General features: G+C 37.5%; 1 protein-coding gene and 1 long non-coding RNA gene across 2 annotated transcripts in view; one reads left to right on the top strand and one right to left on the bottom strand.

Annotated features, from left to right (window-relative positions):
* LOC5576949 (acyl-CoA synthetase family member 4 homolog) overlaps positions 1–7,158 on the bottom strand; it is a 388,950-nt gene extending 381,792 nt beyond the window's left edge. Inside the window, exons 1-2 of the mRNA XM_021844804.1 lie at positions 6,886–7,158; positions 6,189–6,806 (exon numbers count right to left, since the gene is read on the bottom strand). Coding sequence (XP_021700496.1) covers positions 6,189–6,806; positions 6,886–7,094 — 827 coding nt within the window. The 5' untranslated portion in view covers positions 7,095–7,158. The remainder of the gene's footprint in view (positions 1–6,188; positions 6,807–6,885) is intronic.
* On the top strand, positions 2,315–3,047 carry LOC110676535. The gene is made up of 2 exons (XR_002500488.1): positions 2,315–2,579; positions 2,653–3,047. It is a non-coding gene; the product is annotated as an uncharacterized LOC110676535 (long non-coding RNA).
* Positions 7,159–15,796: the final 8,638 nt, after the last annotated feature.

Below are 15,796 nucleotides of genomic sequence, written 5' to 3'. Positions count from 1 at the left end.
GGACAAGGTACCAGTATCATTCGGTGCTCTTCAAAAAGCTACCAGGTCAAGCAAAACGTTGCAGCTGGTCACGAAGTACATACGCGAAGGATGGCCAAACAATCAAACTTCAATCACCGATCCAGAAGCCCTTCCCTACTACCACAGGCGTGAGTCTCTTAGTCTAGTCAACGACTGCGTGATGTTCCACGACAGAGTAGTGGTACCTGACAGGTTTCGACGGCAGATCATGAAGCAATTTCACCGTGGTCATCCAGGAATAGTCCGAATGAAGGCAATCGCTCGAAGTTTCATCTATTGGCCCGGAATCGACAAGGACATAGAAGATTTTGTCAAGCGATGTTCACCATGTTCTACCGCGGGAAAAAGTCCAACCAAGACGACTCTCGAATCGTGGCCAGTTCCATCGAATCCTTGGTCACGCATTCATCTAGATTATGCAGGTCCTGTCGAGGGTATGTATTTTCTCGTGGTTGTCGATCCTTATACAAAATGGCCAGAAGTGTTTGCGACTCGGACAATGACCTCCAAAACAACAATCAAGCTCCTCAAACAGATGTTTTCAACATTCGGTGTTCCGGTAACCCTCGTATCTGACAACGGAACTCAATTTACCAGCCATGAATTCCTCACATTCTGTGAGAGCCTCGGCATCAACCACATTCGTACAGCCCCTTACCATCCTCAATCAAATGGACTGGCAGAGCGATTTGTGGATACCCTAAAGCGAAGCTTAGCTTAGCTTAGCTTAGCTTAGACTGACTACACATATCAATGGTTGCTATTCCGTGATTGACCGAAGTCAGTGAAAATGCACAAAGAATCAACTAGAAGTTCAGCTGGGATTGGCCATAATCTTCTTCAGTGTGCATAATTCAGTGCCTCTATTTATACAAGGTCAATAACGGCGCCGGCCACGTCCTTGCAGTCAGGTGGGATTGAGGGAAGGAATGTTAGTGTGTAACCTTTGCTATTTGGAGACCGTGTTTGCCTCTGCATCTCCACAAAGGTTACTGGGAGGGATGTTTGTTAATGGGGAGGATCGTTGGGTCAAAGGATTCACTTTGATAAGCGATTAGACCATGATAAACAATGATTTGTGAGATCGCATGCTTATACGTAAATATAATTGTTCATATAATTTCTATGTAAAGGAAAATTATGCCGACACTTAAGGTGACGAACCATTCAAAGTTTGTTGAACAAATATCTAAATGTAACATTCCTACAGCTGTCAGTACGAAAGCATGTGTTATTATATTTTACTCATTTGAAAAGAAACAAAAGACTCAATTGGTTGGGACATCATAGAACACTCTTATTTTTATGCCGACACTTACAGTGGCGAACCATCCAAAGTTTGTTGAATAAAGTGAACCTTTCGCAAGTCTACACTTGTAGTGTCGAACCATTCAAAGTTTTTTTAATTACAAAAATAAAGGTATATAAGAGGTGTTCTGAAAAAAAAAAAATAAAAAAAAAATGTTAAACATAAATAAATCATGAATCAGAGTTTGTGTCGACACTCACAGTGACGAACCATCCATAGTTTGTTGAAAAATCATATTTACATTCCACCATTGTGCAGTCATACATATTTTATAGATTAGAAATAGTAGCATGAAACGAGCTCACCAATTGATCCGTTATCCTTGACTGAGCAGCCACAATCCACTTTCAGCTTCACTCGATTGCTCGGCTAGCACTCAGGAAAAAAAAAATAGGCGCGCGACCCGAAAATAAACACGGACGACAGCTCGGGCTTTCTTGACGCACTGCCCAGGAGCAAGGGTCAAGGTCGTCGAAAGATCAAAAAGAACGAACCGATCGCGGCACTTTTTAACTTACTCCAACCGAACTCCCCGATCACGCCACTTTTTCACTTACGAGATCGACGCGCGACATGTTTGATCCTGCCCTCGTCGCTCGCTCCGGCAAAAGCCTGTGGATACCCTAAAGCGAAGCTTACGAAAAATTCGTTCGGGAGGAGAGACTTTGGAAGAAGCTTTGCAAGTTTTTCTCCAAGTATATCGTACCACTCCATCAAGCGACTTAGGTGGAAAATCTCCTGCCGAAATGATGTTCCAGAGGCCAATTCGAACTGTTTTCTCACTGCTGCAACCACCAACAGAAGTTCCATCAACATCCTTTGACAAAGCAGAGAAGCAAAATACATTTTTTAATAAGAAGCATGGTGTTGTAAAACGACAGTTTGCAACAGCAGAGCAAGTATACGCGCAAGTGCATCAAAACAACACATGGAACTGGGAGAAGGCTACACTCAAAATAATCCAAACGTCATTGCTAAGTGAAAAATCACGTAGATCATTCCGCATTCATTTTGCCTCCTATTCACTTGACTAAGGTAATAATTACCAGAGCATATATGAACTCTAAATGGAGACCCGGTGATTCTTACTGGGGCTACCAATCGCACTTACGTGAAAATCACGTAGGCATTTGAATTCATTTGGTCATCGCGTTCATTCTCTGTTGAGCTCAGTTGTCAAAATGGTGGTCGATACTAAAAAGAAGCTGCTGCTGCTGGACTTCAAACTAATTTTAAGAACAATTCCAAGGTAAATATTAGTTACAATCCTTAGAATTCCAAATTAATTTATACTTTATACCTTGTTTTACATCAATTTACAGAACGTTGATTGTTTTGAATGGAACTGACCCTGGACAAATTTGCGAGGAACGTGCGTTTCATGGACTGTTCCGACGGTCCCGTCGATCGATATCGCGATGGTGGTCAGTCAGTGTTTTGAAACCATTAATGGAATATAATAGTTTAATCCCTTAGTTATTTGTCCTTTTTTCAAAATAAACACATAAAAAAGCATGTGCAAAACAGGATTGATTTCCCTGAATTGATTCCGATAACTTTAAATGAAAATTTCCCTAGGATCTATTGAAAAGCTTTGTAAAAGCTACGTGAAAAATCATGTAGCTGTTACGTGGAACTTCGATGGAACTGATGAGGTTCACTTGTTCATGCGTTCATTCGGTGTTACCTATGATCCACGTAAGTGCTACGTAAAAAGTGCGATGGAAAAAAACCACGTATGTTTTCACGTAACAACGACGTGTGGATTTTTTTGAGTGTACCATCGTAGAGCGAATCGGAAAAGTAAACTATAACGTGTACCTAGAAGACCGTCAACGCCTAATCCGTTCCCATGCGAATCAATTGAAACAACGTGTTCCTGAAAAAAATTCACATCAAGATCCATCACCTCTATCAGTATTCTTCGACGGATTTGGACTCTCCAGTTCTGAATTTACAAGGCGCATTATGAACGCTGATGACGACGAACCCGAGATACCTGCTTTGAATGAAAATCCAAATGAATCTGACGACTCTTTTTATTCCGAAGCATCCGAAGAAGAAGTACCAGCTCCTCCAGTTGTGGATCCCGTTCCTGACAGAGCTAGACGTATGATACGGCTGCCTTCAAGGTTCTGATCCTACTTGATGGATTAAAGGGGGGAGATGTTGGAGCAACCGAGCTACTTAGCAACCTAGCAACCAACTAGGCGGTTGCTTATTTAGGCCATTCAATAAGTGAAAAGGCTCATTCCTAGTCACGCACCTGAAGAGAATAAACGCTTAATTTGTTACCTCCAAAAATTTCTTGTTCCCTTATTCATATTGTGTCACCACGGTTGTGGGACATATCAATTTGACAGTTAACTTTGAATTATTCTAACAATGTATGTTGGAAAATTAAAGTTTTTTTAATTTTACGTTCAAACCTTCATACCAAACACTGTCGAAAGCTTTTTCCCTTTTTCTATGTCTAGAAGAGCAAGACCAGTAGAATAGCCTTCAGATTTGTTGGAACGGATCCAATTTGTTACACGTAAAAGTTGATGAGTGGTCGAATGTCCATGGCGGAATCCGAACTGTTCATTGGCAAAAATTTAACCCTCTAATACCCAAATTTTTGTTTTCGATCTAAATATAATTTTTCGTTATCTAAAATCATTCTAAACACGGTTTGGGCAATAATTTATTTTTCTTCGCAAATTTATGAATTTTGGTTTTTGATTTTTATTATTTTTATTTTTGAACATCCCTATCCTTTTCAATTTTTTCTTGAGGCCTCTTCTGGTTACTGATTTTTGACAATAATAAAAATTAGAGTTTTTACTATACTTTTCAAAATATGATTTTTTAAATTTTTTTCTGGAACATTTTTTATTTTCCGTGTAACTAACGGAAAAACAGATTTGAAATCATTTCAATACCATAAGGCTCTTCTTCTGTGATAGGTTGATCGTAGAAAAATATAAAAGGTACGATTTTTTATAATACACGTTAAATGAATCCCAGGCATTTGAAGGTTATATAAGAATACAATTTTTCAAACAATTTTCAATAATACAAAAATATTTCAAAAATCATAAAAAACTTTTCTTATATGCATGTTATGAGTCAAGGTTTAAGCCAAAAATAAAATCATTTTAATTTTCGAGCTACGAAAAAATACACAAAATTCCAAAGTGTACCCCGTCTAAAGGCGGGGTTGGGTATTAGAGGGTTAATTTTCGTTGATATGGACTATCATTCTGTTCAAAATAACCTTTTCAAAAAGTTTACTGATGGAGGAAAACAAACTGATTGGACAATAGCTAGAAGCTTCTGCAGGATTTTTGTCTGGTTTTAAAATTGAAACAACCTTAGCATTTTTCCATTTTTCAGGAAAATATGCTAATTGAAAACATTTGTTATACTGATAAAAATCCACACGTTTGATCCATGTGTTTAAAATTATGGATCGATTCATGAACTTCTATATCGATTTGTTGTGCTTTTCTTACAAATTTCGTGTGTGTTACACATTCAATTCTTTAGTTTTGCTTCATCAATCCACAACATGCATTCCATAGTTTTCCACATAAGTTCCTAAAGCTTTCCATTTCAAATTCGTATGCGTCAACCTATGGGTGCATAGATAATCACCCCACACGAATTCAGTGTGTTTAACTTATGATTATCTTGTGTCATGATCATCATGTTCAAGTTGGTCGATTTGAAATCAATGAGCTTGCTGTCGATTTCCGTATTCCAAATTTCTAAATTGTTAGTGATCAACCATAGCGAACTAATTTGCGGTCGGACCTCGTGTCGAACGAAAGTCATCATCATGTTCCAAAGAGAAGATGCAAATTCTGAAGCTGAAAGTGTTGGAGGAAAATTTGCGTATTCGTTTTCATTTCTATTAGTGGAGATGTCCGAGTGAAGACGAGGAGTTCATTATGATTTTATACAAATAAAATGCATTACTTCCAGCATTGGATATAATGTATGGTATTAGAGAAAAATCGGATTCCACTTACAAATTTTCTTAGCTTTCAGCTTAGAATAAAATGAGATATGCATATCCCGGGCTTCCCACATTATGGATTTGCGGGGCCCCGCTTGCTGCTGGCTCACTTGTTTGGAAAATAAAAACATTTAAGTGAGCTTGCGACAAGCAGAGGAGCCACGAATCTATATTTTGGGGAGCAAGATTTCTTCTATCAAATTTCTTCTTTTAGTCTCATGATATTCATGTTCTATCACACATGACTATCTAAAGCAACTGCTTTCTTCTCCATGCTCCCTCTTACTTCGAGCAAAATAGACCGATATGCCGATAAACAAATTCAAAATATAATTATCACGGTCGATATCTTTGTATGTAAAATAACAAAAACGGCTAAAAAAGAAAAACGCAGTTCATAAAAATGTCATGGCTTATCGGGGAGAAATACACATGATATGGACAAACCATCCATGATTGTGTAATGATTCCCCAATAATATAAACCATCGATCGATAGAACCTGCTTGATCGCCAAACAGTATTAGGGCGCTTGAAACCTCCTTCCTTTTGGCTGTCTTGGTAGTGTCATTCTCAAAACACACCAAGCCGTTCCCATAGGGGACGTTAGCCACAAGGAAGGACGTTTCAAGTAATACTGTTTCATATTTAGGTTCGATTGAAAAGTGTTTTTCCTTATGAGCAAGTGAATTCAATTTACATATAAAAGCTCTGAACTGCTACTGCAAGTGAAAATGTAATATATTGTTGGTCATAGTTGAATTTAGTTTTACCAAATTAGGATGATAATGTTCCCTAACACAGAACTGAACTGAAATGATACAAATAAATTAACGAATTAAAAAAAAACATTCACCTTAACGAACTGCTTCGTCCAAGCAGAACGTCCCTTATTTCGTTATCGTTCCACTGTCGCAAAAATGAGGGCGTCATCTGCATAACCGTCACCTCGGTCTGCTCGAAAACCACTCTCTGTAATCGGCCGGCATCCAATCGGAGCTCATTCCCCACCAGAACCAGACACGCTGCATTCCGCAACGCCAGGAACATGTCCACCACAAATGGATCGAAGGTCGGCGGACACGAAACCAAGATCTGATCCGTTTCGTGCAGCTCTAGCAGCTTTTCCAGTGTGATCAGGTTCGGAAGGATACATTGTGTTGGTACGCGTACCAGTTTGGGGGCTCCGGTGCTTCCGGAAGTGGCCACACAATAGGCAATATCTGGCGTAAATGATGTTGAGTGCTTTATATCGAACTCGAACTGAACCAGAACGATAAGCTCTTCGAGTAGATTAAGTTCTGCAACGATCTTGAACTTAATTTGGATTCCCGAATTCCCTGTGAAATGCTCAGTATCATTTTTGTAGAAGAAGCAATAATTTGCAGGTATGCTTTTCAGAATTGTAACGAAAGCCTCAACTTTTGAACGTTGAAATTTCAAGTTACAGAACGCTGCGCTGCTCTGATGAATGCTGAAAAAATCATTTTAATAATAATATATAGTGATTCTTAACGAGACATGCCCTGTGGGCACTGCCCATCGAAACTCACCCGGAAATGACCGCAATCAGCGATGGCGAATGGATCAGGGCAACTCCAATGTAATGCTTCTCTAGTTGACTTCTTGCTATAGCTTCCTGTACGATGGACATTGCGCTCCAAAGTTGTCCATAGGAATAAGCACACACTTTGTTCTCATCACGAATATACTTAACAGCATTTTTTAAATGAAATTTACTAAACACTTCCGGTTTTAACATGACCAGCGCTGTAAAATCGTGGACGGATTGCGCGCGAATTATCTTACTGCTCGTTTGTTTACGTTTTGCAGGGTAACAACAAACAGGAGGAAATCGCGGCATCACCGTCGCGACGCTTGTTTGAAATATTTCAACACTCTCTCGCACATGTTAACACGCTTAGTTCGAAGTACGAAAGTTGGAGTTACTTTAAATGCAATAATAGTTTATCAAAAATATATCTATATGACGGTTAAGATTTTTTCCCGTTTACGATAGCAGCAAACGATAGCGTTCTGATAGGGTTTATTCACAAATTTCATAACGCTAAAAATGGTCATTTTCAACACCCACTCACCATGGTCTGCAGGCTTCTGGTACCCCAATAGAGTAAAGTGGGGCAAAAGTTCGTTTGGGGTAAGAGTTTCTTTTTAAGATTTCTAGCTCAATTTTAAACAAATCTTATAAATGTCATGGTGGTTCGAATGCTATTCAAGTAAGAGACTTTCAATCCAAGTATCATAAAAATCGATTGAGATTTGGAAAAGTTATGGCTGTTTGTTGTTTTTCGGCGTGAATATTGTAATTTTTGGTCAAACTTTCGTTGCATTGAACCAATTGAAAATAAAATCTTTCTCAACATTTTATGTAATGGCGTTTCTAGGCCTATCATAAGGTTGCTTTGAGGTGTATTAGTTTTTGCATAAATGCTTGAAAACAATTTTTGGCCCATAGTGGGACAAAAGTTCGAATCAGCGGGGCAAAAGTTCAACCCATGTATAAACTCACGTAAAAATTTGCAAATTGCCAAAAATCCACATATTATCTTCAAATTTAGTTAAATTTGTCGGATCGTGTGAAAATTGTCACCAAAAATTTATATTTCCACTAAGTTTTGCGAAAAACTGCTTTTTTTAAGTATATTTATTTATTTATTACAAAATACATTCATCGGATTTAGTATCCTAGTGAACAAGGGTTAAAACTATTTTAAAATTGAAGACTAATGACAAAGATTTATGAAGCTCGCAAATACTCAAGGACTCTGTTTTTGAAAACACCGGAGGACAAATTAAAATCAAATAAGTGTTGAACACGAGAAAATTCAGCAATCATTGCTGGTAGAGGAGCGTTGGATCCGTAATTAGTTCTATGCTGAGCCTGACGTAGAAATGTATATCTCCGAAACGGTCTTAACAGGATGTTTACAGGTAGAAGTGAAAGTAGCATTGGTGCATCAACTTCACCTTTCAGTAGTTTTGCAACGAAAAGCGCTAGGTTCGCTCACCTCCGGTTTTCCAGGGTATCCATGTTAAGGAGTCGACAACGATCAGTGTAGGGAGGCAGGTACGCAGGATTGTTCCAAGGCAAATGTGCTAGTGTGTGTCGTAGGAAACGTTTCTGGATCTTTTCGATTCGTTCGATCCATGTTGATTGATAGGGAGTCCAAATTATGTCGGCTGTCTCAAGTATCGAGCGAACAAGCGAGCAGTACAGTGCTTTCAAGCAGTAGAGATCGGTGAATTCACGAGAGATTTTTGCGATAAAACCTAATTGACGATTAGCTTTATCAATCAGCATACATCTGTGTTGATTGAAGGAGAGATTACTGTCCAACATCACCCCTACACGCAAACAAATTGTGCGGTAAAAACTACCATTTTAGGGGGTTAACTCAAGCGCTCGCACCGGCAATTTTCAGCAGACCAGATATGCGCTTGATTTTACCATGTCTGTAGTCGAAATCAGATTGTTGTAAATTATTTCTGTCAAACGTACCAGTAATGTGGTAGGACGTACCGTAAACATAGTAAATTGGTCTGAAATTCCATGGTAGTTTCAAGAATGGGCGTAGTCAGCTAAAATAGTAATTTTAACCACGGAATATTTTTCCGTGTAGGTCCCGAACTAAGGTAGTCCTATTCAGGGTAGGGTAACGTATATAACTTGGACATGCATATAATTTGGACAGGCTGGTCGTTCTATGCTTATTTCCATTGAGATGGTGAGGAATATATGTATGGGAAATCATGCATTGCATTATCAATACACTATGTTACTTATTAATGATAACCATTTTAATACCAATTCTAAATTGGCTTCAAAAATATCAAAATTGTAAATTGTACCAACAGAACATCTGTGAAACCTACGAATGCAAGAGGATGTACATTTCATGAACATACATTCAATACAATAATAGCGCTCAGAATAGGCATTCAGAAAAAGTTTAAAAATGGAAATATGATAAAATATGTCTAAAATTTAAGCTAAGTTCATCTAAAATCTTAACATGAGTATATAGGGCATAAATCAGGTGATGTCCAAAATAGATTATGATTTTTGTTCTGTTGATACAATTTGGCCATCTGATGAAATACACTGGAATGTAGCATGCATGCATACTTGCAGGCGTTTTCTCGTGGATCTGATGATATTTGCTTGCATTAAATGAAATTATTGATTATCACTAATTTACACATCCAATAAGCGAAAAAATGCATAAGTCACATGTAAACTCTTATAACTTCATGATATGACCGTCTTTTTAAGAAACTATTGTATGGATATTGAGATAACGCCCCTGTCCAAATTATATTTACATGAGGGTGTCCAAAATGTATATATGATGTCCGAAATGTATAAAAGACAGGCCGGTTAAAAACGCTATTTTGGAAGCTAATGCTACAGTTTGTAAACTTTTTCTCTTCAGAAACTCAAAGTACAATGAGACATTAAGCATATAAGTAACATAACGTAATAAAATATTTGTATCTAATGCAGTTAATCATTCGCCGTTTCCAGACATATCCTTAGCCTGTCTAAAATACATAATTTACCCTACAGCCTGCCAGTTTGTAGTTGAAATTGATTGGACTCGATTTCCTATGAAATGAAATCACGAAACATTTCGAAACGCTTACAGACATCTTGTTTCGTTCACACCAATCGTAAAAATGACTTAGCATGTTTTGAAGTCTAACACAATCGTCCAGATTGCGTATCACTACGAATATTTTAAGGTCATCTGCGTACAGGATACGGCATCCACGTGGAAGAACATTGGTAACGTCGTTGAAAAAAACGGAGAACAACAAAGGCCCAAGGTTACTGCCTTGGGGAACTCCAGAAGTACTTTCAAAATAACTCGAGCTACTAGCACCGATTTTGATTTTCAATTTCCATCCAACAAGATAACTTCGTAACCATTTGATAAATCCAACAGATGCTCCAATTTTTTCTTTTTATCATGGTCGAAAGCAGCGGTTAAATCAGTGTAGATAGCGTCCACCTGATATCCGTTCTCCATGTTCGTGATACATGTGTTAGAGAAGTTGGCTAGATCGTTGGAACCGATCTCCCAGGGAAGAATCCATGCTGGTCCGTGGAGATGAAATTTTTCAATTCGAAGTGTAGATATTCGTTAACGATAATTTCGAATAGCTTGCATCCAGCACTGAGAGAGGTGATTCCTCTATAATTACTGATATCGCGTTTAGATCCTTTTTTGAAAACTGGGAACATGAATGATTCTTTCCATATACTTGGGAAGCTACCCTGCGCCAGAGAAAGGTCGAATATGTGTCGAAGAGGTGCTAAGAGTGAGTTGATACACTTCTTGTAAACGATGGCAGGAATTCCGTCAGGACCAGGTGAATGAGAGTTTTTCAGTTTGCTTACTGCCCGCAGGATCATGGAGTCGGTTACGTCAAAAATGTCTATGTCAGCAACGTGGGGGGAGACATCGCAAGTGGCGCATTCTATGTCAGAGGAGGTGCATAGATTATTATTGAAGACACTCGAAAAACACTCGGCGAATAAAGCACATTTTCCTGAGGGGTCGCTGCATTCCCTTTCTCTAAATGACATAGTTAAGGGCAGTCCGGCTTCCTTACGTTTACTGTTCACAAAACCCCAGAATGATTTCGGATTACGACGAAGTTGATTTTGGGTACGAACAACATAAGCTCGATAGCATGAATTATTCATCGACATGTATAGGCTCGGCTAGCGCATTGAAATTGAGTCTTGAAAGCAGGAGCACGATTTTTACGAAAACGGCGCAGTGCAGCATTCTTTCTTCGTTTTAGTGTTCGCAGCTCGTGGGTTTCCCATGGAAGGTATCGCTGTGATTTACTTCTTGGAACATGCGTAACAAGCCAATCATTCAGAATACCAATAAAATTGTGAGTGGCAGTGTCGACATCTGTACAGAGGCTCACAAACACCCAATTTATGTTGTCGAGGAAGGTCAGTAAAGAATCGAAGTTTATCTTCTTGAAATCTAAACGATGTTCCGTTTCATGCGCACAAATTTCTTCAGGCACAGCCAAAAGTACCATTTCCAAGGGTGGATGGTGCAAGTCGATAGCTATTAATCTATCACTCGCTTCAGTAACAGCTACCAGCTCAGAACTGGAGAACACAAGGTCCAGAATGCGCCCATTTTTGTTGCTGACCACCGGTGGGGCAAAAGTTCGAATAAGACAATCAATTTTGAAACTGTTGAGTAAGGTGGGGCAAAAGTTCGACCTTAATGGTATAATTACAGTTTCCAGGAAAACAATAGCAGTTAAAACAAAACAAATACCATACAGTGAACCGTCAACATATTGGCTATAATTTTGCTGAACAAACTTGTGTCAAAATATTTACCCATTTTAAGTTATAACAGTTTCAAAATTAATTGTCTTATTCGAACTTTTGCCCCACCGGTGGGGCAAGAGTTCGAATCTAGTGTGGGGCAAAAGTTCGCTGGCTAAAACACAAAATATCGATCCTTTTATGATAGGCATACTTTACACCAGCCCAGATAGCCGTAGCGGTAAACGCGCAGCTATTCAGCATGACCATGCTGAGGGTCGTGGGTTCGAATTCCACTGGTCGAGGATCTTTTCGTAAAAGGAAATTTTCTCGATTCCCAGGGCATAGAGTATCTTCGTACCTGCCACACGATATACACATGCAAAAAAATGGTCAATCGGCAAAGAAAGCTCTCAGTTAATAACTGTGGAAGTGCTCATAAGAACACTAATCTGAGAAGCAGGCTTTGTCCCAGTTGGGACGTAACGCCAGAAAGAAGAAGAAGATGAAGACTTTACACCAGCCGTAAACTTAAGTTTGACGAAAAATACACACTAAATTTTCATCAAAAAATTGCCCAAAAGCGGGTTAATTGTAATATACTCAAAAATAGCAGTTTTTCACAAAACTATGTGGAAATGTAAAATTTTGGTGACAATTTTCACACGATCAGATTAATTTAACTGAATTTGAAGATAATATGTGGGTTTTAGGCAATTTGCAAATTTTTCCATAATTTTATACATGGGTCGAACTTTTGCCCCGCTGATTCGAACTTTTGCCCCACTATGGGCCAAAAATTGTTTTCAAGCATCTATGAAAAAACTAATACACCTCAAAGCAACCTTATGATAGGCGTAGAAACGCCCTTACATAAAATATTGAAAAAGATTTTATCTTCAATTGGTTCCATGCAACGAAAGTTTGACCAAAAATTACAATATTCACGTCGAAAAACAACAAATAGCCATAACTTTTCCAAATCTCAATCGATTTTTAAGATATTTGGATTGAAAGCCTCTAATTTGAATAGCATTCGAACCACCATGACATTTATAAGATTTGTTTTGAATTGAGCGAGAAATCCGAAAAAGAAACTCTTACCCCACTCGAACTTTTGCCCCACTTTACTCTACTGGTATATTTGACAAAAATAATTTACAACAATCTGATTACAACTACAGACATGGTAAAATCAAGCGCATTTCTGGTCTGCTGAAAATTGCCGATGCGAGCGCTTAAGTTAACCCGCCCTAAAATGGTAGTTTTTACCGCACAATTTTTTTGCGTGTAAACAAATAGTCGTTTCGGGACAAACAATCTAGAATGGCGAAACCAATTTTATGGGGAAAATGTGTTTAGTATGTACTACTTTGTGGTTTTAAATAGACACACATTTGCAAACGCTTACATAGGCGTAATTAGCCACCAGACTTGGGGGGGGGGGGCATGGCCCCTTCTTATTGGAGGTAATAAATCGTATAATTTTATAATGCTTGATCCTATAATATTCATGAACCGATTGTAGTGGCGTGATTTTATATAGAGGTATACTGCCCTCCTACGCCTACTTGTCCCATATTCTATGTATGGACCGCGGGACAAATATTTGCGTAGAACGGCAGTAGGGAAAGTGTACCAGTTATGGCCATAGTGGTTCCCTATTTGGCCATAAGCGAAATTTCGATAACTTTCACATTTTTAATCTCTTTGAATGTTTTAACATCAATATATATCCTATATTTTACTGCTAAAACACACAAAACTTTTCAAAATGTTGAGACATTCAAGTTATCACGTATGGCGAAATAGGGAACCACTATGGCCATAACTGGTACACCTACCCTATATCATAACTTTAAAAGTGTTCCAAAATCGATTGATGACATTTATGGATTTTTTTGGTTAATTCTGCCAAAATGACATTTTTACCCAATCCCAAACTCGAAAGAAATACAAACATACAAGTAATACAAAGGAGACTCGAAGCAAGAAATATGTTCACCTTTCCACATTTGAACTAGAGTTTTAACAGAATTATAAAACGGTTTTGGTTTGGTTGAATTAAGGTGCAAAATGAATGTAAATTGAAATCAAAGAGGCAAACAAAACTTATACACGTTTCAACAAGTAGGATTTTTGTTGCTTAGCATTTTAGCCGCTGCTTTTCTCCAAACCTCTGAACAGGTAACAAATAAAATTATGAAATATGTAAAAATAATTAACATAAGATTGAACAATACTTTAAGACTTTAAAGCTGTCATACTAAGGCTATTATCAAATTAAAGGATTGAAACTTATTTCGAATAAATCTGTTGACCTCAGATTTGCACGACAACAGCTGTTTGAAGTAAACAAGAAAAACGGTACTTTTTTCATGAATTGAAATAATATCCAATGTTGATGGCTTGTTCACATTTGGGCTAATGGGAAAATCGAGAAATCTTCTGATCAGTCATAAATTATGAATTTACGACTGAGAAACACATATTCACTGAAAAATGCTAGTTCTAACAAAACAACAGTTCCAAACCAGTAGACTAAATAAATGTAAGTGAAGGATGCTCAACTAATGACTGTTTCATCGAACTTGATTGAATAAAAAATCTGAATCAAAAGAAATTAAAGAATATTTTTAGTTTGTTTTTCAAGATTTTTTCAAATTTGCTTTAACAATACAGATTAGATATAAATCGGAGAATTGTCACTCCAGCTTGGGGTATTTTAAAAATGATTAAAAAATGATACCATTTCACTAGGAAGCTATACATAGCTATGTATAAATACATCATCGATGTAGAAGCAAGAATTAACTTTTTTTTCTTACAAGCAACGTCACGCCTCCTAACTACCGACAGTTTACACCCGGGCTACCCAACGTACGGTCCGTGGGACATATCCAGAATTCAACAGATTGAATGAATGATCCAAATAATGAAATATTTGTTTATCAAGCTTGAACAAATTTGGTTGCAAATCGGGTAAAGCAGTCAAACACAATTAACTTTGAACAATTATGAAAGTAAATAAACGTATAAATTTCAGATGGGTTTTCATAAAAAATCGGCAGGATTTTCACAAGATTCTGGACACCGTTTTCACGGGAAACTTGAGAAGATCCTAACAAAATGTTAAACAGGTTTAAGTATAACAGAATCTTTGTGCATGATTTTTATAACGGCACCCATAGGAATATATACGAAACAGACATGCTCCTGATTTGCTCTATCGCAGAAAAAGTAAATTTAATATAAAATTTTGTTCTAGAGTCTTTCAAATGGTTCGACAGTATCCTGTAATTTTCAGAACTGGATTCTTAAATAATTCTGAGAATCTAGAGTTGGATTTCATTTCACTCGAGCAAGATTTTCAGATAATACTAGGTGAAAGTCTGATAAGATCTTCTCTAATATCTGAAAGAGCTCTGAAAAGATTCATTAGAAAATCGTTCACACAAAGTCCAAAGTAAAATTTGTGAATAATTCTGAGCAAGACTGACGTTATCCTGGTGGCAAGTTCACTATAGAAGCAGGAGATGCTCAGAGAAAACAATCTTGTTTTGATGATTTCAAAAGAAACCGCATTAAAAAAAGACCTGCCACATAATATTGTTCCTATGATTTGGCCCGTGGTTTGAAAGGGTTGGGCAAACGTTGTTTACATAAATGCAGAAAAAGATTAAGAAGACAGTTCGTTTGAAACAAATCTATCAGAATTGATATAAAGTTTATATTACTTTTACACACAAACATTTCCCAGTAACAACAATTTGTATTATAATACAAAACCATTGATTTGATTTGAGTCTAGAAAATTGAATACAAAATTTCGAACCTTGTACTAAAATTTGCAATCATACATACTTAATAGCTAGAAAGTTTGATTTTCTAAATAACAATACGACTACAAATGGATCAATCAATTCTTAAATTCTCAAACGTGCTTCGGTTAATTTCAACATCAAGAGCATAAAGAGCATAAAGGACAGAAAGATAACAGTATGATTAGTATGAGACGCGTCAAGACTATATATTGCTGTTGTCTGTCAAACAATGATCATACAGAAATAAGAAAAAAAAAATATTCAGCGTGCATTTTACCTACATTGTCATTACTTTTCAATTTTTTTTCGGGGGGG

Source organism: Aedes aegypti, chromosome 2, assembly GCF_002204515.2.
Source record: "Aedes aegypti strain LVP_AGWG chromosome 2, AaegL5.0 Primary Assembly, whole genome shotgun sequence".
Lineage (NCBI taxonomy): Eukaryota > Metazoa > Arthropoda > Insecta > Diptera > Culicidae > Aedes > Aedes aegypti.
This window is presented reverse-complemented; position numbering and strand designations above follow the sequence as displayed.